Source organism: Hyla sarda, chromosome 5, assembly GCF_029499605.1.
Source record: "Hyla sarda isolate aHylSar1 chromosome 5, aHylSar1.hap1, whole genome shotgun sequence".
Lineage (NCBI taxonomy): Eukaryota > Metazoa > Chordata > Amphibia > Anura > Hylidae > Hyla > Hyla sarda.
In genome coordinates this window covers 80,710,918-80,734,117 of record NC_079193.1, presented here as the reverse complement: position 1 = coordinate 80,734,117, position 23,200 = coordinate 80,710,918, and the positions used below count along the sequence as shown (strand labels likewise).

The window sequence follows — 23,200 nt, the reverse complement described above, 5'->3', positions numbered from 1 at the left end:
CTCTCCTCCCTCGCCATCATCTTGTACTACCACAGCATGCGTGTGCCGCACTGAGCATTACTGGAGTTGGTATGTGACGTAGTACAATGGCCATTGACTGGAGCCTGCCCTGGACTCAGAATCAGTCAGTGCTTATCTGTCCATCGACCAGACCACTGATGTCACATTTCTATAGTGATGCAGATTCAATTCAGAAGCAGTGGTTGTCTCACCCAGCTTTTCCAGGCTACAGAAAGGTCGTTGGCAACAACATGGCCGCCATTGCAGGGATTATATGATTTCTAAAGTTTGCATGTGCATAAAGAGATGCAGCTATAAGCAGATATGCCATTCAGGAGCATAAAAAATATAGGTTAGATATTCTCACCTGGCTTTTTCATGCTCCTGAATGGCATGTTTTCTTATAGCTGGATCACTTTATGCACATGCAAACTTCAGAAATCATACAATAATCCCTGCAATGTCATCCATGTGGTTGTAGTACTAGGCAGATGAGCAATTCAGGAGCCTAGGAAAGCTGGGGGATAGTGTTAAAAGGGGTAATCCAGGAATCAAAAAACATTGAACCCAATGCAACCGAATATCAACACTAGCAGACTTTTTTTCTGCCAATTAAATTCAATGGCCCAATGCTAGCATACCATGGGGTCCTCGTGGATCCCAATGAAGGATATCAAAGACAAGGTGTGAATGGATGCACAAAAAAAATGCATATAAATAAAAATGTATGTGAGGTGTTTTTTCTAAATAACTATGTCATGAAATTGTACAAAAATGAAGGTCTCACTCACTGATAACCATCTTAAGGCACTCTGGGTTGTCCTGTATGAGAGGCTCTGCTTGCACCGTTTTACTCAGAAAATTTTTAGAAATGAGAGGAAACCTGACTTTTGCAAGAATATCCACCATATACGGTTGCCTGTTTGGTTCATCGTATTTTAACCATCTCACAGCCGCATCATAAACCTAAAAGAAACAATTGAAATGCAAATTATTAACTGATTTGTATTGTGCTGTTTTGATCTAAAGCACTTTATATAATAAAACATTAAAAAGGTTATCTGACAATGAAACCTATTGTTACCTGTCTAATGCATGAGCATATATTGTTAGATAAAGTTATTTTACTACATTTCATGCTTTTCTTCTGATGCAAACTGACTGCTCTGGTGTACACCCTGTAACAGACTTCCTGTTCCTGTGTACACAACACTGTAGCTGGGAATTCAGCCAACTCTATCTCCATCCCATTACACTTTCCTACCGATAACCCCTCCTACAAAGTGGGTGGAGGACAGAGTTTGCTGAATTCCTGGCTAAGGTGTTCTGTATACAGGAAGTCTGTTACAGGATGTAACCTAACATTGAGCTGAAATGAATTATACATAATGAATCAGAGATTACATGAAATGTATGTATACTATAATGAACACATTAGCAGCATTTACAGTAAACTGTAAAATTATAATAATCAAACGCCTGTAAATACAAAAACACTGATGCATCAAATCTGTATTACTGACACTGGATTTTTCGTGAATTTACAGATGAGTGGCAATCCTAGTGCTATAAACATGGTGTGGTAGAGTTCTGCATTATAGGCACCATACCTGGTCTTCAGCACGAACAGTCAAAGTATCCTGATTTAGAAGGTGGGTAACTCGTTTCACATCCAATTGCAAAAACTCATCCGTTTTGTAAACTTCAGTGAAATGTTGGTGAATAAAATCATCTGCGGTGGACTTCAGCTCTGGACAGTCAAGACATTCTGCTAGGACACTGATACCTAAGGACACATCAAGAACATGATGGATGTATTTATTTCAATTCACAAGAAATCATAAAAATTACAAACATTCTTTAATTCACAGGCACTATCCTGAATAAATAGTGAGGATAGGAGAGAATACCCATCATGGCCGATCTGTCTCAGCATCATAGCTGATGTTTTATATGGAGAAGAAGAAGAAAGTCTGCCAGCGCTGTCCTGTGAGGCTGCCTGAGTTTACTTTAGGTAGGTGTTCTTTAGAAAATGCCTACGGATTCTATATGTGTAGTGTCCTGTTGGGTCCACTAGGGACTGGATCAGAATTTCATGTGCCTTTCTATGTGACACAGTGTATGATGTTTCATGCTGCAAGAGGTTTTACACATTGCCTTTCATTTGTATCCAGGGAATGCTAAGACAGAAATGGTTACACACTAAAACTGTAGGAACCTTCTAGAAGGAAGACTGTACCTAATCCTAGCCTGGACTCTTTTTAACAGAAAGTCAAAGTGAGTCTGAAGTTGAGTGCAGGGCAGGAGTGTGTGTCTTTAGGTTTGTGAGGAGTCTGTGAGGAGAACTTGGGCAAGGACCTTACAGCCCTGAACTAGGCCACCGGCCTGACCTAGTTTACACATCACTTATATTAAAAAGATCTGCACTCTGCAGTTGAGAATAGCAGTGCAAATGTTTGTGTACCCTGCAGGTGGGAATTGCACGTCATAGAAATTGTTCTAAAGAACACAAAAAGGAATTGCTACTGAGAACTAAAATGCTTGTACAGAAAAGGATGGATCTGGCGGAGGAGTGAGTGGTGTGCTATCTGGCTGTTAACTAGCGATCGCTGTGGTTCTCATGAGTGAGATCCGATGTGTTTAAAACATTTGACATGTGTGGGCAAATTGTCAAACATTTTTTCTCCTGACAGTAAACTTTATATGATATATATATATGTGTGTGTGTATGTATTCTGGCAAAGTACCCCTTTAAAGTGGAACTGTTAAAAGAGAAGAAAAAAAAACAGTTTACAGTTCTTAGCTGACAGGAATGGCACCAGGTGTGGTCTTCTGCTGCTGTAGCCCATCTGTTTCAAGGTTTGACGTGTTGTGCATTTAGAGGTAGTATTCTGTAAACCATGGTTTTTAGAGTTACTGTGGCCAGTTAGTGTATCTATAGGTAACAGAGGATCCCACCATTCACAATAGGTGTTTGTTAGGTCACACAGCATGCCCAGAACGTTCTACAATGGAATTTAATACATTCTAAAATATGGAAATTTCCTATATTGCCTATAGCACAGTGGAGCTTTAATTTTTCAAGCACAGACTACACACCGAAAGCTGAGCTGTGATTGGTGGCTATGAGTGTCTCCCAGGATGTCCACTCCAAACTTCAGGTACCTGTGTCGAATGTAACTGTTGTAAAGCCTACAGTCATGGCCATAAATGTTGCCACCCCTGAAATTTTTCAAGAAAATTAAGTATTACTCGCAGAAAATTATTGCAGTAACACATGTTTTTCTATACACATGTTTATTCCCTTTATGTGTATTGGAACTAAACCATAAAAGGGAGGGGGAATAAAAACACACCAAACTCCAAAAATGGTCAGGACAAAATGATTGCCACCCTTTCAAAATTGTGGAAAAATAAGATTGTTTCAAGCATGTGATGCTCCTTTAAACTCACCTGGGGCGAGTAACAGGTGTGGGCAATATAAAAATTACACCCCAAAGCAGAAAAAAAAGGAGAGAAGTTCACTTAGTCTTTGCACTGTGTGTCTGTGTGAGCCACACTAAGCATGGACAACAGAAAGAGGAGAAGAGAACCGTCTGAGGACTTGAACCAAAATTGTGGAAAAATATCAACAATCTCAAGGTTACAAGTCCATCTCCAGACAGATTCTGTTTCACTCGTTACACGAGCCTCATCCGGCCATGTCTACCTGGAACTCTATGATGCTTCTTATACAGGTGAGCGGCCAATCATAGAAGCTCTGGTCCGCCCTCCTTACCTGGCGAGTCCTCATTCGAGTCTCGCCATTGGCTAACCGTCACCATTTTGTAAGTGCGTCAGTATAAGTTAGCATAAACAATAGAGAGAACGTACAGATTAAAAACATAATAGTTTAAAAACAAGGTGCATAGTCTACCTTTTCATTAAGGCCAAGAGGGCCTGCTGCTGCTGTTTGTATAATCCAAAATGTTTCTCTTTGCAATAAGTATTGGTCTAGGCTGATCCCCGGTCTGGGTTTAACTCTTTCTATCCCAGAAAATTTAAGATGGTCCAGTTGTCCCCCCGTGGGTTTCTATCATATGGGCTATAAGGCGAGGCGCTCCTTTTAAAGTACGAAAGGAATATAGGTGTTCCCTAATCCGAACGCAAAGCTGTCTTATCGTTTTGCCAATATAGTAGAACCCACAGGGGCAATATATAACATATACAACAAATTTAGTTCTACACGTAATTAGATCCGACACTGTATGCGTAATTGCACCTAGTCTCATGGTTTTTAATTCAGCATTGTACTTGCAGAAATTACATGATTTACATGCAGAGTTCCCTTTTGGGGTAAATTTCTCTAGCCATGTACCTTCTGCATTTTTCTTTGCTTTTTCTTGTTTCTTAAGAACTTCTTTCCTTCACTCAGCAGTAGAGAAGGGTACTTTGTCTAAAAAGAACGCAGAGCGTCTTATTCCAGAAACACCTAAGCCCGCAACCTGGTACCACCTACCAAAGGTTCATAAGGGGCAGATTCCACCCCCGGGGCAACCTATCATCTCGGGGGTGGGGTCTGTCACTGAACATCTCTCACATTACCTAGAATGGCTAGAGCCCAATGCTGAAGTTAATACCTGCTTATATAAAGGATACGTTGCATCTTTTACAGATGATGGAAGATTTGAATTGGGAACAAGAATGGAGATTATGTTCTATTGATGTGGTCAGCCTGTACACCCGTATCCCACACGATACGGGTGTACAGGCTGTCAAAGAAGGTCCAATAAATCAGAAGAATTCATAGGATTCATAGTTGATGTATTATCTTTTGTACTAACGAACAGTACATTTATGTTTGGAGATAGATGGTATAAGCAGGACACCGGGACCCCGATGGGTACCCCGGTGTCCTGTACTTATGAAAATCTCTTCTTGGCTGAATTTGAGAGGCAATACATATATTCATCCACAAATCAATTTATCGGGCATTTAAAATTTTATGCCCGTTACGTGGATGATATATTGATAGCATGGGCAGGGACAGAGTTACAATTCGACAATTTTGTTAGATATCTAAATTAAGTGAACAAAATGAATCTTGCTTTCACATCACAATTCGGTGGATTATCCATCGAGTTTTTGGACGTTAAATTGTCAATTAATGGCAATAAGATATTGAGCGAGGGTTACAAAAAAGAGATGGCCAGGAACACCCTTCTTCACTACTATAGCTCTCATCCAGCATCAGTGAAGGAGGGTGTTCCCTACGGGCAATATATTCGCCTGAAACCTAACAATGCATCAGAGGAGACATTCAGTAAACAAGCAGATGGTCTACAAAAGAGACTTATAGAAAGACAATACCCATTACATCTAATAAAAGAAGGGAGAAAAAGAGCAACTGAGATTTATTGAAAAATAAAAATAAGAACAAGAAATACTTACCCGAACACAGACGATTCACTTTCACATTTCAGAATACCCCCTTAAATAAAACCATGGAACAGGCAGTAAGACGTAATTGGCACATACTAGAAAGTGATGCAGAACTTAAAAGATATTGCAAGTAAGAAGCCACTAATCTCACATAGGAAGAACAAAACTATAGGTGACGTTCTTAAGAAACAAGAAAAAGCAAAGAAAAATGTAGAAGGTACATGGCTGGAGAAATTTACCCCAAAAGGGAACTCTGCATGTAAATTATGTAATTTCTGCAAGTACAATGCTGAATTAAAAACCATGAGACTAGGTGCAATTACGCATACAGTGTCGGATCTAATTACGTGTAGAACTAAATTTGTTGTATATGTTATATATTGCCCCTGTGGGTTCTACTATATTGGCAAAACGATAAGACAGCTTTGCGCTCGGATTAGGGAACACCTATATTCCTTTCGTACTTTAAAAGGAGCGCCTCGCCTTATAGCCCATATGATAGAAACCCACGGAGGGAAAACTGGACCATCTTACATTTTCTGGGATAGAAAGAGTTAAACCCAGACCGGGGATCAGCCTAGACCAATACTTATTGCAAAGAGAAACATTTTGGATTATACAAACAGCAGCAGCAGGCCCTCTTGGCCTTAATGAAAAGGTAGACTATGCATCTTGTTTTTAAACTATTATGTTTTTAATCTGTACGTTCTCTCTATTGTTTATGCTAACTTATACTGACGCACTTACAAAATGGCGACGGTTAGCCAATGGCGAGACTCGAATGAGGACTCGCCAGGTAAGGAGGGCGGACCAGAGCTTCTGTGATTGGCCGCTCACCTGTATAAGAAGCATCATAGAGTTCCAGGTAGACATGGCCGGATGAGGCTCGTGTAACGAGCGAAACAGAATCTGTCGCCTACTACTTACCTACCGCACCGATCCCTCTCCCCGACTGCATTTCATGTTGTGAGTATTTTTCAATAAAGAAGCTGTTTTGAGAGAAGACCGGTGAGTGCCGATTATTTCTATTTCTTCATTGTACTGAAGATTTTAACCTTGCTACATTATCAGAGCACCACCACAGCTCTCTGGATTTTCCTTGTTGAGTGTCCGTCTAATAGTCCAGCTTAGCCAGTTATAGCAGTGCCGAATATCACACCTTTGCTTTGTAGATTTGTAAATTACTTCTATTAAAAAAATCGTAATCCTTTCAGTACTTATCAGCTGCTGAAGTGGAGTTTCTTTTCTTTCTAAGTGCTCTCTAATGACATCTGTCTCGGGAACTGTCCAGAGTAGAAGCAAATACCCATAGAAAACCTCTTCTACTCTGTGCAGTTCCCAAGACAAGCAGAGATGTCAGCAGAGAGCAGTGTTGCCAGACAGAAAACAACAACTCAACTTCAGCAGCTGATAATTATTGGAAGGATTAAGGTTTTTTAATAGAAGTCATTTACAAATCTGTTTAACTTTCTGGAGCCAGTTGATATAAAAAAAAAGTTTTTTCCTGGAATACCCCTTTAAGGGTGCCAATAATTTTGACCAGACCATTTTTGGAGTTTGGTGTGACACTTGTCCAATTAGCTTTTTTTTCCTCCTTTTTTGGTTTAGTTCCAATACACAGAAAGGGAATCAACATGTGTATAGCAAAACATGTGTTACTGCAATCCTTTTCTGTGAGAAATACGTAAATCTCTTGAAAAATTTCAGGGGTGCCAACATTTATGGCCATGACTGTATTTCACAGAATACTGCAACAATTCAGGCAAGATGGCAGTCCCCATAATCGTGTACAGAAAACAGTAGTAATACAATCAGAAAATTAAGAAAGGGAAAAAATATGTGTTTCTGTATAAATAGTTAACACAATCTAGGAGATATGTTTCCTTTAAGGTCAAAATGCTTGCAAAATTTGAGTTAATAACAACTGCTTCATTGTACTAACACTTGGCAAAAAGAAATCTACAACAAATAAAAGAACAAAGCCTTGGTGTGCAGATATAATCTAGGCTCATAAATCTGATGCCACACCTAGAATGTAAACCTTAGGGCAGGGCTCTTCTGCTATTGTATCTTCTCTGATGCAGGTCACCTTTTTATACATTCTCTTTAGTGCATTGTATGTTATTCTTACTCCAAGGGTGCACACACACAGGATCTGCTGCGGATTTAAAGTTTGGATCAGATGTGTGTGAATAGCCCTTAAAGGGGTACTCCGCTGCTCAGTGTTTGGAGCATGTGATGTCATAGTCCCACCCACTCATGACGTCATGCCCCGCCCTCTTAAATGCAAGTCTATGGGAGGGGGTATGACACCTTAGGAAGAAGTGCCCTTCAGCAATGCTGCAGGGTGCCAAAAGGCTACCATAGCAAACAAGAGGCAGACAAAAGCCCCCAGCACTACTGCGAGCCTATTAGACCCTGACTAAAGCAAAAGCTAATAGGCTGCAGGTATTGGAAAATAATAAGCAAGTGATTAGACAAATGAATATACAAACAAGCAAAACAAAGAGCTAGCATAAATTGTATACTGTATATATGTTAGCTCGGAGCTACCAAAGCACATCGTGCAGTGCAGCTGCTGCAATGCCCAACATATTAAGGAGTGCACCTTAAATAAATTACGAAAAGACATAAGACCGGCATGGGAAACCCCCCTCCCCCCATTTTTGTTAAGATTAGCAAAAAAATTAAATTAAAAATAGCTTTCCACCAGCTGCTGTTCATGGTGCCCATATTTTTTTTACAGGTCAAAGAGCAACTGATTTCACAGCTGTGAAAATATATTTAAGGGTGGGATTCACATTCGCAGCTTTTGGGAATCATTTGGTGGGGCTGGCCACAAGACTGATTGGGCCTTGTGAAGGCTCAGCAAACAAGTGCCGATCCCGGAGACCATAAGGGGAAGCGTCAGCCCGGGTAAGAACACTGCGTTTTGGCCCCTGTTCATCATATGCGTTGGCATCCCACTGAAAACAAGATGCTGACGTATGCTGTTAACGGGCACAGCGGACCCCATTCAATTCTATGGCCGAAAGGAATCACCTAATGACTCCTTTCGGGATGTGTGCCCTATTTCAAAAGCGCAATAGCCTCTGTCATGAGTGTGACTTCGTTCGACAGCAGAACTGAATGGTGTGTGCTGCTCCTGTTAACAGTATGTCGGCATCTCGTTTTCAGCGGGATGCCCACAGAAACTATTAACGGGGGCCAGAACGTAGCGTTTTCCTACCCTAAAAGGGTCCTATCTATGGATAGAAGCTGCAGATTTGCTGCCCGCTGACTTCAATGGGTAGCAAAATCTGCAGCAGAAAATACGCACGTGTGACGTTATCCTAATGGATTATTAGATGCCAGATTAAAGCATTTTCACTATTTCCAATCCAGTAATTTAATGCACAGGGATTTACCTAAGCAGTTCGAGGCATCCACTTGTTCTTTTAAGAACTCCACGCACATTCTTTTCACCGGCTCGATCTGGTACTGATTTGCTGCGTCTAATAAAGACTGGACATTGTTGCTATTTACAGAAATTCTGATAAAAAATAAAATAAAAATTAGTAAAAAACCTAGCCACTAGAAATCTATGACAGCCACTAGTTGGCATAGATTTTCCCTATAATTTACACAAACTACTAGCGTAGATTATAGTAAATGTGGTGGGAGGCAGTGACCCTGCCCCCTTTCTCTTTCATGGCGGGCTTAATGTTAAAGGGGTACTACACTGCTCAGCGTTTGGAACAAACTGTTCCTAACGCTGGAGTCGGCCCCGGGAGCTCTTGACGTTATAGCCCTGCATTATGACATGCCCCGCCCCCTCAATGCAAGTCTATGGGAGGGGGCGTGACGGTTGTCACGCCCCCTCCCATAGACTTGCATTGAGGGGGTGGGGCATGACATCACAAGAGGCGGGGCTATGACGTCACAAGCTCCCACGGCCAGCTCCAGCGTTCGGAACAGTTTGTTCCAAACGCTGAGCAACAGAGTACCCCTTTAAAGAACTCAAATGCCACCATTCACTGCTAGATAAATTCCCTCAAATGTATTCTGAACATGCAGAATTCTATACGGTTGGCTGAGAGGCACCACGAGGTTATGGCTCCAGCACTAGTATGCCAACAGGATTCTATTCTTGTGGCTTATCAGGCGACATATTCCTTTTAACAGAATAACACATGAATAATGAATTTAATGTCCTTTGTTTATACAGCAAACACACATACCGTATATACTCGAGTATAAGCCGAGTTTTTCAGCACGATTTTTCGTGCTGAAAACACCCCCCTCGGCTTATACTCGAGTGAACTCTCCGCCTGTCAATCCCTTCTCAGTGGTCTTCAACCTGCGGACCTCCAGATGTTGCAAAACTACAACTCCCAGCATACCTGGACAGCTGATGGCTGTCCGGGCATGCTGGGTGTTGTAGTTTTGAAACCTCTGGAGGTCCGCAGGTTGAAGACCATTGCAGCCTTCGTCATCATCCAGACCCCCCCTTTTGTTTTGTTCTCACCTCCCCCCGGCGTGAAGTTAGGGTGAGCTGGTCCGGGCCATCTATGCTGCAGGGACCGTCCGGTGGGGATGGTTAGACGTTGCGGGCTGTCCATTTTCCCCGGGAGGCCCTCTTCTCCGCTCCAGCCCCGGACCAGTGACTTTGCCTTGACGACGACGCACAGGGACGTTGCGCATGAACGTCCCTGTGCGTCGTCGTCAAGGCAACGTCACTAGTCCGGGGCAGGCCCGAAGCGCGGAGAAGAGGGCCCCTCGGTGAAAATGGACAGCCCGCAACGTCTAACCATCCCCACCGGACGGTCCCTGGACCATAGATGGCCCGGACCATCTCACCCTAACTTTCCGCCGAGGGGAGGGGAGTACAAAACAAAGAGGGGGGGGGGGGGGGGGGCTGGATGATGACTAAGGCCGCAGGGGTCTTCAACCTGCGGACCTCCAGAGGTTTCAAAACTACAACTCCCAGCATGCCCTGGAGGTCTGCAGGTTGAAGACCACTGATGAAGGGAAAGACAGGTCGATCGATGGCTGTCCGGGCATGCTGGGAGTTGTAGTTTTGCAACATCTGGAGGTCCGCAGGTTGAAGACCACTGATGAAGGGATTGACAGGTGGTGATGATGGGGGGGGGGGGGGGGGGGGGATGATGACGGGTGTCTGGATGATGACATGGGGGGGATGATGTATTTCTCACCCTAGGCTTATAGTCGAGTCAATAACTTTTCCTGGGTTTTTCTGGTGAAATTAGGGGCCTCGGCTTATATTCGGGTCGGCTTATACTCGAGTACATACGGTATGTAATGAAGAAAACTCAGTAAGTACCTTGCAGTGTATGCAAACTCCACAAGCTGTTCTATGATGTCAGGTTCTGCATCCTTCAGCTCCACCTCAAAGGACTTCGATTCAATCATGTTGGCTAAGAAACAAAAATAATAAGTCAATCTATTTCATCATATTCATGTAAGACATTCAGATCAACAATAGAATAGACATTGTAATGCCTTTCTTCCCGCAGCTGCTGTTCTTTTATTCAGCCCCAGATGGGTGTCTTTTGCCAAGCTCCTCAGAGCAGGGGCACCCGTATTACATAACAGGGTAAGATACGGATTATAGACTACTGGGCACGGAATAGCCCAAAAGTATGGGTGATACAGAATGATGTGGACAATGGTCAAGGTGGAAACTTACTGGTAAACATAAGGTTAAAAAAGTGACTTGCAGCTGCCAACACTACGCGGTGTGCTGGGATTTTTCGATCTTGCACCATAAGAACAACATCACACAAGGTTTTCTGAAAGAAAAGTAAAAAGAATAAACATGTAAAATAATACATAATCTCTATAGAGGTGAATAATGGTAATACACACAACAAAGGATTAAAGATGGCCATACACCTTCAATGAGGGTCAACTGACTGCACTGCATGTGTTCTCAATGGGGAGTAAGCTGTAAGTCCAGAATTTTGGGTGCACAGAAGTTTCTCATTTTTATGCAAACTTTTGTGACTTGACACTTTTACTCTGCCCACATTACTCTTAGATACACATTCAAAACAGCAAAAAAAAAAAGTTATTTTGGGCCAAAAATGCTGTGGCCAGATGTTAGCTGGTGATAGGGAAATAATAGGAGATGCCAGATCTACATAAATTTTTTGTAAGTGTAATGGTGTTTTTTGGCAGTATGTTCTGGCATCTTTTTTTCCAGATTTTGTGGCGTTTCCTTTCTATACGCCTCTATTGGTGGTAAAATATGGCAGAAAAAATGCACGTGTACATGTAAATGGGCTTTTGTCAATAGGTTAAAAAAACTGCACATAAAATGCCTTTACTTATATGCACTGATTTGGGGAAAGAATGCCCCAAAAACTAAAAATTCTAAATTGTATAGTGTATACCTTATTGATTTATAGGTAGATATACAATATTGTTTTAGTTTAGTTTTTAAATGGGCACTCTCAGATATGGAAACTTTTGATATGTTGAAAAGCATGTATAACCAATGGGTTTTGCAATTGCTTTCATTAGATTAAAAAAGCCAGTCAAACAACTGCTCCCCCGCCTGCTTGGACACATACTAGTCCTGCTGTGTCCATGCATCATCACCTATGTCATGGACACACATCCTTGATTGACAACGCAGGGCTCAGAGCTGGAGGAAAAATCCTCCCACAGTAAGCTTGTGTCCCGCTACTGTCAGTGAGGACAAGCTGGGAGTTGTAGTTTTGGTAATGCTAGAGGAGATGTGAGCAGACAGCATACTGAGGGAGGGGGCGGAGACATGTACAGTGAGGCCACGCCCCTCCCTTTGGGAGGATTTCAGACTAGTGAGCTAAATAAAAAGTGTAATAAAAATATAAAGGTGCTAGACACATAAAAATTACATGTACATGGTCAGGATTAGGTACTGAGTGATATATATATATATATATATACACACACACACATTTTGTTGGATCTGACGGGTACGCTTTAAGTTAGTCTTTAAAAAGTCTACCGCTATAACACAGGGTTATCTATTATTAAAAAGTTTGTAATATTTACAGTCTAAGTGTAGGTTCACAAGGACAGATCGGCAGCATATTTTAGGCTGCGGATCCGCCGACGATGGACCCTACAGTGTGCCTCCAACTGTGCCTGCCCATAGCGCCAATTCGCCGACGAGAGCAGACACACTGCAATGTGCGAGTTGCCGCGCGCATGCTCATAGTGGTGTTATATTGGACCCTACAGTGTGCCTCCAGCTGTGCCTGCTCATAGCGTCAATTTGCCGATACGAGCAGACACACTGCGATATGCAAGTCACCACGTGCATGTGCGAGGCAACTCGCACATCGCAGAGTGTTTGCTCGTAGTGGTGTTATATTTGTTAGTAGTAGTGTTATATTTTTGTGGAATGTGGAAAGCAGAATTTGAATGGGAGAGTGGAATTCTATTGAGGTGAATGCACAGTAAATTTCAGCGGAATTTCCGTCAGAATTCTTGCATGGAAATTACCCCGTCTGAAAATAGCCTTTGGCCATGTTCACACGTCCAAAATTTCTGTGCGGAATTCCGGAGCAGCAGAGTCCCATTGCATTCAATGGGATTCTACTGCCCTGTGCACATGGCAGAATTTCCATGCCAGCCATGTTTCTGGCATGGAAATTCTGTTTTCAGTGTTTGCAGAAAGAATCAACTGCTCCATTCTTTCTGCGGACTCTGCACGGAATGCATATCCGTCTTTGAGACATTCCGTTTTTCCCCATACGGTCTTAGCACAGACATGTTATGCCGGTGCCGGCAGTCTCCGGAATGTCCACCCAGAAATTTTCCATGCGGACATTCTGGAAGAGTGAACATAGCCTTAGAGTATGTTTACCATGACAAAAAAAAAAAAGAGCACTTCAATGTGAGCTTTAGTACAGAACAGCACAGAAAAGAAGTGACATGACTCTTCCCCATCAGTCATGGCGCAATGAATGAATAGGAGACAGGGAGACAGTACTACCTGTGCCTATGTTATGTACCTTTCTTAAAGGATACACTCCATGGACATCTGCCAAGTGACCATACTACCAGGCCACTAATATATCACCTATTTTAAACCTACTTTCCTCATCATCACTGCTCCAAAGTAGGACTTTGGGCAACAGTCACGTTTGTCACAAGCCGCAACAAGACCACATTGAAAATCATTATAGGCAATGTGACCCTGTGATCTTTATGTTGTGTGACCAAAGTCACCATGAAGCAAATTGTGTCTATGCAACCAAATTTTCACAGCCGTGATTCGCCATAAAATTATTATTTTGCAGTCCCACTAAGCTGCAACGTGATAACATGCACTAACATTAGCCTGTGGCCACACGGTGACAAATGTCACATGACTGCAAATCACATCTACGTTGTGTAACAGACACATTTGTGCGACTTGCTGCTGCACTACTTTATTACAGTTGCACAATATAAAGGGGTATTCCTGTGAAAAACAATTTTCATATCAATTGGCTCCATAAAGTTAAACAGATTTGTAAATTACTTCTATTAAAAAATCTTAATCCTTCCACTATGTATCAGCTGCTGAAGTGTAGTTGTTCATTTCTGTCTGACCACAGTGCTCTCTGCTGACACCTCTGTCCGTGTCAGGAACTGTCCAGACTAGGAGCAAATCCCCATAGCAAACCTATCCTACTCTGGATAGTTCCTGATATGGACAGAGTTGTCAGACAGAAAAGAACTCAAACTCAGAAGCTGATGTCATGAACTGTCCAGAGCAGTATAGGTTTGCTATGGGGATTTGCTCCTACTCTAGACAGTTCCTGACACGGACAGAGGTGTCAGCAGAGAGCACTGTGGTAAGACAGAAAATAACAACTACACTTGAGCAGCTGATAACTACTGGAAGGATTAAGATTTTTTTAAAGAAGTAATTTATGAATCGGTTTAACTTTCTGGGGCCAGTTGATATGAAAAAATCCCCTTTACGACCAACATTCCACTGGAAACTGATGTTTTTTGGCTGTTGTAGTGGTGATATGGGAAATGCTGCAACACAAAACCATTCACTAATATTACAAGCAGCAGTGATGTGCAAAACTGCAATCACTCGTATCCCGAATCTTACATGCCACCTGGCAACTATCGGATTTTTCGCCGTATAAGACCCACTTTTTCTTCCCCAAAATTGGGGGGGGTTTAAGTTGGTGCGTCTTATACGGCGAATACCTGCGACCATCAACGGCCGGGACCCGCGGCTAATACAGGACATCACCGATCGTGGTGATGCCCTGTATTAACCCTTCAGACGCAGTGATCAAAGCTGACCACCACGTCTGACGCGAAAATAACACTAACCCGGCTGTTCAGTCGGGCTGTTCGGGACCGCCGCGGTGAAATTGCGGCGTCCCGAACAGCTTACAGGACACGGGGAGGGACCTTACCTGCCTCCTCGGTGTCTGCTCCATGCCGGGATCCCCTGCATGGCCGGCGCTCTCCTTCGTCGTCATCACGTCGTCCCGCACACCGTCCCGTCATTCAATAGGAGCGGTGTGCGTAGCGACATGATGACGGCGATGGAGAGCGAGGATCCCAGGGAAGAAGACGTCCGGAGCGTCGGGGACACCACAGGGACGCGGCAACAGCGATGGAGCGACATCCAGGCAGCGGTGACGGGTCCGGAGCGGCGAGGACAGGTGAGTTCTACCTCCTATCCAGTGGTCTTCAACCTGCGGACCTCCAGGTGTGGCAAAACTACAAATCCCAGCATGCCCGGACAGCCAACGGCTGAATTATCCGATCCGATGCTGTCCCCACATCGGGTAACAAATCATATGTGACCCGCGAGCGCTGTTCTGCTTTTCTTCCGTCCCCAATGAATCATCAGCTGCGCTGTCCCCACATCATATCACCCGCAAGCGCTCCTCTGCTCATCCTCCTATGAGTTGCGGGCCGCTGCCGCTAGAAATCTGTACTGTACTACAAATAATGTTGCCCGGGCTGCAAAAATAAACAAAATAAACTTTATCCCACCTTCCGACATTCCCTATTACCGGCCTCACGGTCATTCCGCTGCTGTCCGTCCTGGGGATGGGAAAGTCACAGAGCCGTCAGCCTATCACCGGCCGCAGCGATGTCCCGCCTCGGCCGCTGATAGGCTGAGCGCACTGTCATGTAAGGAGCAGGCCGGCTTCATACATGACATACGGCCAATGATAGGCTGGCGGCTCTGTGACTTTCCCGTCCCAAGGAAACAGTAAGAGGACCGCAGCGCAGGACAGTGAAGATGGTACCAGAGCCCGGGGAACGTTATTTGTAGTAACGGCTGGGCGGTATACCGGTTCATACCAAATACCGACATTTTTGTGCTGCACGATATGAATTTAAACCCATACCGCAATACCTGTTGGGCCCCTTCCCCTTGGGAATGAATGAATGAGCCCAGCGCTGCGTTGTCCCCACATCGGGGAACTAATCACAAGTCACCCGCGAGTGCTGTTCTGCCCCCCAATTAATTATCAGCCCAGCGCTGTCCCCATCGGGGTAAATACTGATATGTCACCCGCATGCGCTGCCCTCCTCATCCTCATGTTTGTTGCGGCCGCCGGCGCTGACACTCTATACCAGTGGTCTTCAACCTGCCGACCTCCAGATGTTGCAAAACTACAACTCTCAGCCGTTTGCTGTCCGGGCATGCTGGGAGTTGTAGTTTTGCAACATCTGGAGGTCGGCAGGTTGAAGACCACTGCTCTATACTGTGCGGTATCCCTATGCCCTGGCTGCAAAAAATAAACAAAATAAACTTTAACTCACCTCAACTGACCGATACTTGTAAGTTACAGAACTGAAGTCTTGATGATGCTGGTGTTTGTTGTAAATGTTAAGTTGTAGGATTGCAAAGGGCGTTCGCCCTCATCCGTATGCTCAGAAGAAGTGTGGAAATCACACAAATTATATACCATGTCAATCCTTGTTTAATGGTTGTAGTCTTGAAAAACTTCAAAGAAAAAAAAAACGTTAACTCCCCTCCTGTTGGTCCGGTACCGGCCTCATCTGCTTCTTAGTGAATGCAACCTCGGACAGCCATCAGCCTATCACCGGCCGCAGCGTTGTTCCGCCTCGGCCGCAGATAGGCTGAGCCCACTGTCATGTAAGAAGCTGTGGGCGGATTCTTACATGACAGTGGGCTCAGCCTATCAGCGGCCGAGGCGGAACATCGCTGCGGCCGGTGATAGGCTGAGGGCTGTCCGACGTTCCCGTCCCTAGCGTAAGGCCGACGTCGGAACACGCGTGAGTTTATTTTGTTTACCTTGTGTCTGCGCCAGCAACAAACAGCACAAGGAGGGCAGCGGGTGACATGTGAGTATTTAACCCCCATGGGGGCAGCGCTGGGCTGATAATTTTTGTTGGGGGGGGGGGGCAGAATAGCGCAGCGCTGACAATTAATTTGGGGGGGGAGGAAATACCGTTATATACCGTGGAATCGACGAAAGTTACAAAAATACTGTGATATACGCAGATTTGGTCATACCACCCAGCCCTATTTGTAGTACAGTACAGATTTCTAGCGCCGGCGGCCCGCAACTCATAGGAGAATGAGCAAAGGAGCGCTTGCAGCGACATGATGTGGGGACAGCGCAACTGATAATTCATTTGGGGGGGGGGGGGGTGTTGGAAGAGAAACCGCGCCCAGGACACATGGGGGGGGGGGGGACATTTATGCCCCACAGGTGTCTGACAGATTTTTGGAACAGTGGTCCGTGAAAATGAAAAATATTATTTTTCATTTGCACAGCCCACTGTTCCAAAGATCTATTGTCAAACACTAGTGGGGTGTAAGTGTTCATTGCACCCCTTATTACATTCTGTGAGGGGTGCAGTTTCCAAAATGGGGGTCACATGTGGGGGGTCCACTGTTCTGGCACCACAGGGGGCTTTGTAAATGCACATGGCCCCTGACTTCTATTCCAAACAAATTCTATCTCCAAAAGCTCAATGGCACTCCTCCTCTTCTGAGCATTGTAGTGCGCCAGCAGAGCACTTGACGTCCAGACATGAGGTATTTCCATACTCAGAAGGTGTGTAGCTTCCAAAATAGTATGCCATGTGGGTTTTATTTCTTTTTTGCAGTTCTGGCACCATAGGGGCTTCCTAAATGCGACATGCCTCCCAAAAACCATTTCAGCAAAATTATCTCTCCAAAATCCCTTTGTCGCTCCTTCCCTTCTAAGCACCTTACTGCGCCCACAGAGCACTTTGCATCCACATATGAGGTATTTCCTAGATTTTGAATTTTCTCCTTCACTCTCTACTATTCCTGTGTTACTTTGAGGGGTGCAGTTTTTATAATGGGGTAATTTATGGGGTTTTTCTAATATGAAGGCCACTCAAATCCACTTTAAACTGAACTGGTCCCTGAAAAATTCCGATTTTGAAATTTTTTGAAAGATTGCTGCTGAACTTTGAAGCCCTCTAATGTCTTCCAAAAGTAAAAACCTGTCAATTTTATGATGACAATATAAAGTAGACATATTGTATGTGTGAATCAATATATCATTTATTTGGAATATCCATTTTCCTTATAAACAGAGAGCTTCAAAGTAAAAAAAAAAAGAAAAATATGCAAAATGTAAAAAATTTTCATGAAATTTTTCAGCAAGAAATTATGCAAGTTTGCCGAAAATTTACCACTAACATAAAGTAGAATATGTCATGAAATAAACAGCCAACTACAGCCCCCAGTGTGCCCAGGCAGCCGACTACAGCTCCCAGCGTGCCCAGGCAGCCAACTACGGCTCCCAGCGTGCCCAGGCAGCCAACTACGGCTCCCAGCGTGCCCAGGCAGCCGACTACAGCTCCCAGCGTGCCCAGGCAGCCAACTACGGCTCCCAGCGTGCCCAGGCAGCCAACTACGGCTCCCAGCGTGCCCAGGCAGCCAACTACGGCTCCCAGCGTGCCCAGGCAGCCAACTACGGCTCCCAGCGTGCCCAGGCAGCCAACTACGGCTCCCAGCGTGCCCAGGCAGCCAACTACGGCTCCCAGCGTGCCCAGGCAGCCAACTACGGCTCCCAGCGTGCCCAGGCAGCCAACTACGGCTCCCAGCGTGCCCAGGCAGCCAACTACGGCTCCCAGCGTGCCCAGGCAGCCAACTACGGCTCCCAGCGTGCCCAGCCAGCCAACTACGGCTCCCAGCGTGCCCAGGCAGCCAACTACGGCTCCCAGCGTGCCCAGGCAGCCAACTACGGCTCCCAGCGTGCCCAGGCAGCCAACTACGGCTCCCAGCGTGCCCAGGCAGCCAACTACAGCTCCCAGCGTGCCCAGGCAGCCAACTACAGCTCCCAGCGTGCCCAGGCAGCCAACTACAGCTCCCAGCGTGCCCAGGCAGCCAACTACAGCTCCCAGCGTGCCCAGGCAGCCAACTACAGCTCCCAGCGTGCCCAGGCAGCCAACTACAGCTCCCAGCGTGCCCAGGCAGCCAACTACAGCCCCCAGCGTGCCCAGGCAGCCAACTACAGCTCCCAGCGTGCCCAGGCAGCCAACTACAGCCCCCAGCGTGCCCAGGCAGCCAACTACAGCTCCCAGCGTGCCCAGGCAGCCAACTACAGCTCCCAGCGTGCCCAGGCAGCCAACTACAGCTCCCAGCGTGCCCAGGCAGCCAACTACAGCTCCCAGCGTGCCCAGGCAGCCAACTACAGCCCCCAGCGTGCCCAGGCAGCCAACTACAGCTCCCAGCGTGCCCAGGCAGCCAACTACAGCTCCCAGCGTGCCCAGGCAGCCAACTACAGCTCCCAGCGTGCCCAGGCAGCCAACTACAGCTCCCAGCGTGCCCAGGCAGCCAACTACAGCTCCCAGCGTGCCCAGGCAGCCAACTACAGCTCCCAGCGTGCCCAGGCAGCCAACTACAGCTCCCAGCGTGCCCAGGCAGCCAACTACAGCTCCCAGCGTGCCCAGGCAGCCAACTACAGCTCCCAGCGTGCCCAGGCAGCCAACTACAGCTCCCAGCGTGCCCAGGCAGCCAACTACAGCCCCCAGCGTGCCCAGGCAGCCAACTACGGCCCCAGCGTGCCCAGGCAGCCAACTACGGCTCCCAGCGTGCCCAGGCAGCCAACTACGGCCCCAGCGTGCCCAGGCAGCCAACTACAGCCCCCAGCGTGCCCAGGCAGCCAACTACAGCCCCCAGCGTGCCCAGGCAGCCAACTACAGCTCCCAGCGTGCCCAGGCAGCCAGCTACAGCTCCCAGCGTGCCCAGGCAGCCAACTACAGCCCCCAGCGTGCCCAGGCAGCCAACTACAGCTCCCAGCGTGCCCAGGCAGCCAACTACAGCTCCCAGCGTGCCCAGGCAGCCAACTACAGCTCCCAGCGTGCCCAGGCAGCCAACTACAGCTCCCAGCGTGCCCAGGCAGCCAACTACAGCCCCCAGCGTGCCCAGGCAGCCAACTACAGCTCCCAGCGTGCCCAGGCAGCCAACTACAGCCCCCAGCGTGCCCAGGCAGCCAACTACAGCTCCCAGCGTGCCCAGGCAGCCAACTACAGCTCCCAGCGTGCCCAGGCAGCCAACTACAGCTCCCAGCGTGCCCAGGCAGCCAACTACAGCTCCCAGCGTGCCCAGGCAGCCAACTACAGCCCCCAGCGTGCCCAGGCAGCCAACTACAGCTCCCAGCGTGCCCAGGCAGCCAACTACAGCTCCCAGCGTGCCCAGGCAGCCAACTACAGCTCCCAGCGTGCCCAGGCAGCCAACTACAGCTCCCAGCGTGCCCAGGCAGCCAACTACAGCTCCCAGCGTGCCCAGGCAGCCAACTACAGCTCCCAGCGTGCCCAGGCAGCCAACTACAGCTCCCAGCGTGCCCAGGCAGCCAACTACAGCTCCCAGCGTGCCCAGGCAGCCAACTACAGCTCCCAGCGTGCCCAGGCAGCCAACTACAGCCCCCAGCGTGCCCAGGCAGCCAACTACGGCCCCAGCGTGCCCAGGCAGCCAACTACGGCTCCCAGCGTGCCCAGGCAGCCAACTACGGCCCCAGCGTGCCCAGGCAGCCAACTACAGCCCCCAGCGTGCCCAGGCAGCCAACTACAGCCCCCAGCGTGCCCAGGCAGCCAACTACAGCTCCCAGCGTGCCCAGGCAGCCAGCTACAGCTCCCAGCGTGCCCAGGCAGCCAACTACAGCCCCCAGCGTGCCCAGGCAGCCAACTACAGCTCCCAGCGTGCCCAGGCAGCCAACTACGGCCCCAGCGTGCCCAGGCAGCCAGCTACGGCTCCCAGCGTACCCAAGCAGCCGACTACAGCTCCCAGCGTGCCCAGGCAGCCAACTACAGCTCCCAGCGTGCCCAGGCAGCCAACTACAGCTCCCAGCGTGCCCGGGCAGCCAACTACAGCTCCCAGCGTGCCCAGACAGCCAACTACAGCTCCCAGCGTGCCCGGGCAGCCGACTACAGCTCCCAGCGTGTCCTAACAGTCAGTGCATGCTGGGGGTTGTAGTGCTGAGTTGAGGGGCACAGTCCCAGCGCTGCTGCAGCAGATGTCAGGTGGCGCTGACAATAACAATGGCGCCCCCAGGAGACCGGGCCTCTCCTCCTCACCTGCTTGCGCATGATGTTCATCACTCCCATAAAACTCGCAAGCAGTTTGGCTTCTTCCCTTGCAGCTAATTTCTTCTCGGTTTTCTTCTTGTTTGGGATTTTCTCTGCGGCTTGCGCAGCCATTCTTATCCGGAGCCCCCCTAGGCCCCGCCAGGTCCCGGTCCGATGTCCCCCTAAACCCGAACACAACCGGGGCCGATACAGTCACTAACCAGCAGTGAAGAGCAGCAGGGTCCACAGGCCCAGGGGACGCGCCGCTATTGGCTGCCGAGAACGAGGCCCAAACACAACAACACAGGACAATTACCGCCCATGTGTGACGTCACCCGACAGACCCCACCTCCCAGGCTCTGGGCCAGTTCACATGATGCGGAAAGAAGCTGTAATGTCTAATGCTTATGTATGTATATACTGTAGTTGTGGAGGGTGAGGCCTGGCGGATCAGGCGCACAGTGGTGTCATGTTATAGATGTGTACAGTTATAGGGAGTCTATGACACTTTATATACGCCCCATACTTTGCGAGCAGAGCTGAGCAGGCTAAAGAGCACAGTGCAGATTTAGGGATGGAAACTTCTGACATGTTATAGATTTGTAAAAATGACAGTATCCTATATCCTTAGAAATAAAACCTTTATGAGATCCTTTATACGTGTCCCTGGCATTATAAGAGAAAACTTTTTACATCACAGAAACGTGAGAACTTGATCCATTGGCGTCTGAGGACTCAGACCACCATAGATCGCAGACCACCATAGATCTCAGACCACCATAGATCTCAGACCACCATAGATCGCAGACCACCATAGATCTCAGACCACCATAGATCTCAAGCAATTTACGTAGAAGACCACTATAATCCAGGTGCTGCTTTATCCAAAGATGCAAGGATGCAGGTAGGTATTGTTTAACCAGATACTTTTATGTATATTACAGCATACACGTTAGCAGAATCGTGACGCGTTTCGGGGTCTATTGCCCCTTCCTCAGATCATCTGAGGAAGGGGCAATAGACCCCGAAACGCGCCACGATTCTGCTAACGTGTATGCTGTAATATACATAAAAGTATCTGGTTAAACAATACCTACCTGCATCCTTGCATCTTTGGATAAAGCAGCACCTGGATTATAGTGGTCTTCTACGTAAATTGCTTCAGTTTCTACAGGAAGATATCTGTCTTCTTATGACCATCGGGCTTGGCAGCTGATACTAACCACTTGATACCCCGGATGAGGGGAGATATGCGCATTTTCTTCATTTATAAGGTGAGCGGCCATCTTCACTAAAATCCAGGGTTTATTCACCCAGTAAGTGTAGTGGATTCCTCACCAGCCAAGGGTAATACACGAGGCGCTGCCTCCCGGTTGTCTTTTTTTGTCTCTACTTATATACACCATAGATCTCAGACCACCATAGATCTCTAGAGAAGTGGCAATTGCAGAGTCTCAGTAAGGCTGGGTTCACACCACGTTTTTCAAATACGGTTACCGTATACGGTTTTCCGCTAAAAAAACGTATGGCAAAAACTGTATGCAACCGTATACAACCGTATGACTCCAAATTAAAACGTATACGGTTTTCCCCCATACGGTTCTATCCATTTGCATCAGTTTTTGCCAACGGTTTTGCTATTTTGCTTAGTTTTCCAGCAATTTAATAAAGTTACTATTGTTCTATTGAAATTCCAATCTGCGCATGTGTCAACTCCAAAAACGGATTAGAAAAACCGTGTGCAACCGTATTCTGAAATTCTGTGTACGGTTCTTATAGACAACAATGTTAAAAGAACCGCATACGGTTCGCATACGGTTTTCCAACCAGAGGCATAAACGTGGTTGACAGCGTTTTTGCCTACGGTTGAAAAATCGGCAAAACCGTATCCGAGGCAAAACGGATGCAACCGTACACAACATTTGGAATACAGTATACAATGCATTCTCTATGCATACGGTTTCGGATACGGTCATATACGTTTTTTGGCAGAAAACCGTATACGGTTACCGTATTTGAAAAACGTGGTGTGAACCCAGCCTAACCATGTTCCAACTACAAATATAGGAAGTTGTGGTATGGCTGAGAAAATCCTTGCCTAACTTTATACAACTTTATACAATTGCGCAGCTGCAGCCTGTATCACTGACAGGCGATATGAAGTGAAATAATTTGTTACGAAGAGAGATTGCACAGGGGATGAGGATCGTCGCGATCGTCACAGAGGAGGAGGATCGTC

At 46.8% G+C, this 23,200-nt stretch overlaps 2 protein-coding genes across 8 annotated transcripts in view; one reads left to right on the top strand and one right to left on the bottom strand.

The window, feature by feature from the left end:
* Positions 1-21,221, bottom strand: part of KLHL7 (kelch like family member 7) — a 34,078-nt gene extending 12,857 nt beyond the window's left edge. Inside the window, exons 1-6 of one of the 2 annotated variants that reach the window (XM_056519762.1) lie at positions 21,183-21,221; positions 11,111-11,213; positions 10,745-10,838; positions 8,829-8,953; positions 1,611-1,786; positions 792-966 (exon numbers count right to left, since the gene is read on the bottom strand). In XM_056519762.1, the coding sequence (XP_056375737.1) occupies positions 792-966; positions 1,611-1,786; positions 8,829-8,953; positions 10,745-10,838; positions 11,111-11,189 (649 nt within the window). In that variant the 5' untranslated portion in view covers positions 11,190-11,213; positions 21,183-21,221. The other variant, XM_056519761.1, reaches the window with a different exon arrangement.
* Positions 1-23,200, top strand: part of HYCC1 (hyccin PI4KA lipid kinase complex subunit 1) — a 369,003-nt gene that overhangs the window by 55,451 nt on the left and 290,352 nt on the right. For 3 of the 6 annotated variants that reach the window (XM_056519767.1, XM_056519765.1, XM_056519769.1), the window contains 3 exons: positions 1,548-1,652; positions 1,872-2,014; positions 2,175-2,277. The gene's annotated coding sequence lies outside the window, so the exon portion shown is untranslated. Of the gene's footprint in view, positions 1-1,547; positions 1,653-1,871; positions 2,015-2,174; positions 2,278-21,312; positions 21,371-23,200 lie in introns of those variants that run through there. The other 3 variants (XM_056519768.1, XM_056519766.1, XM_056519770.1) reach the window with 2 other exon arrangements.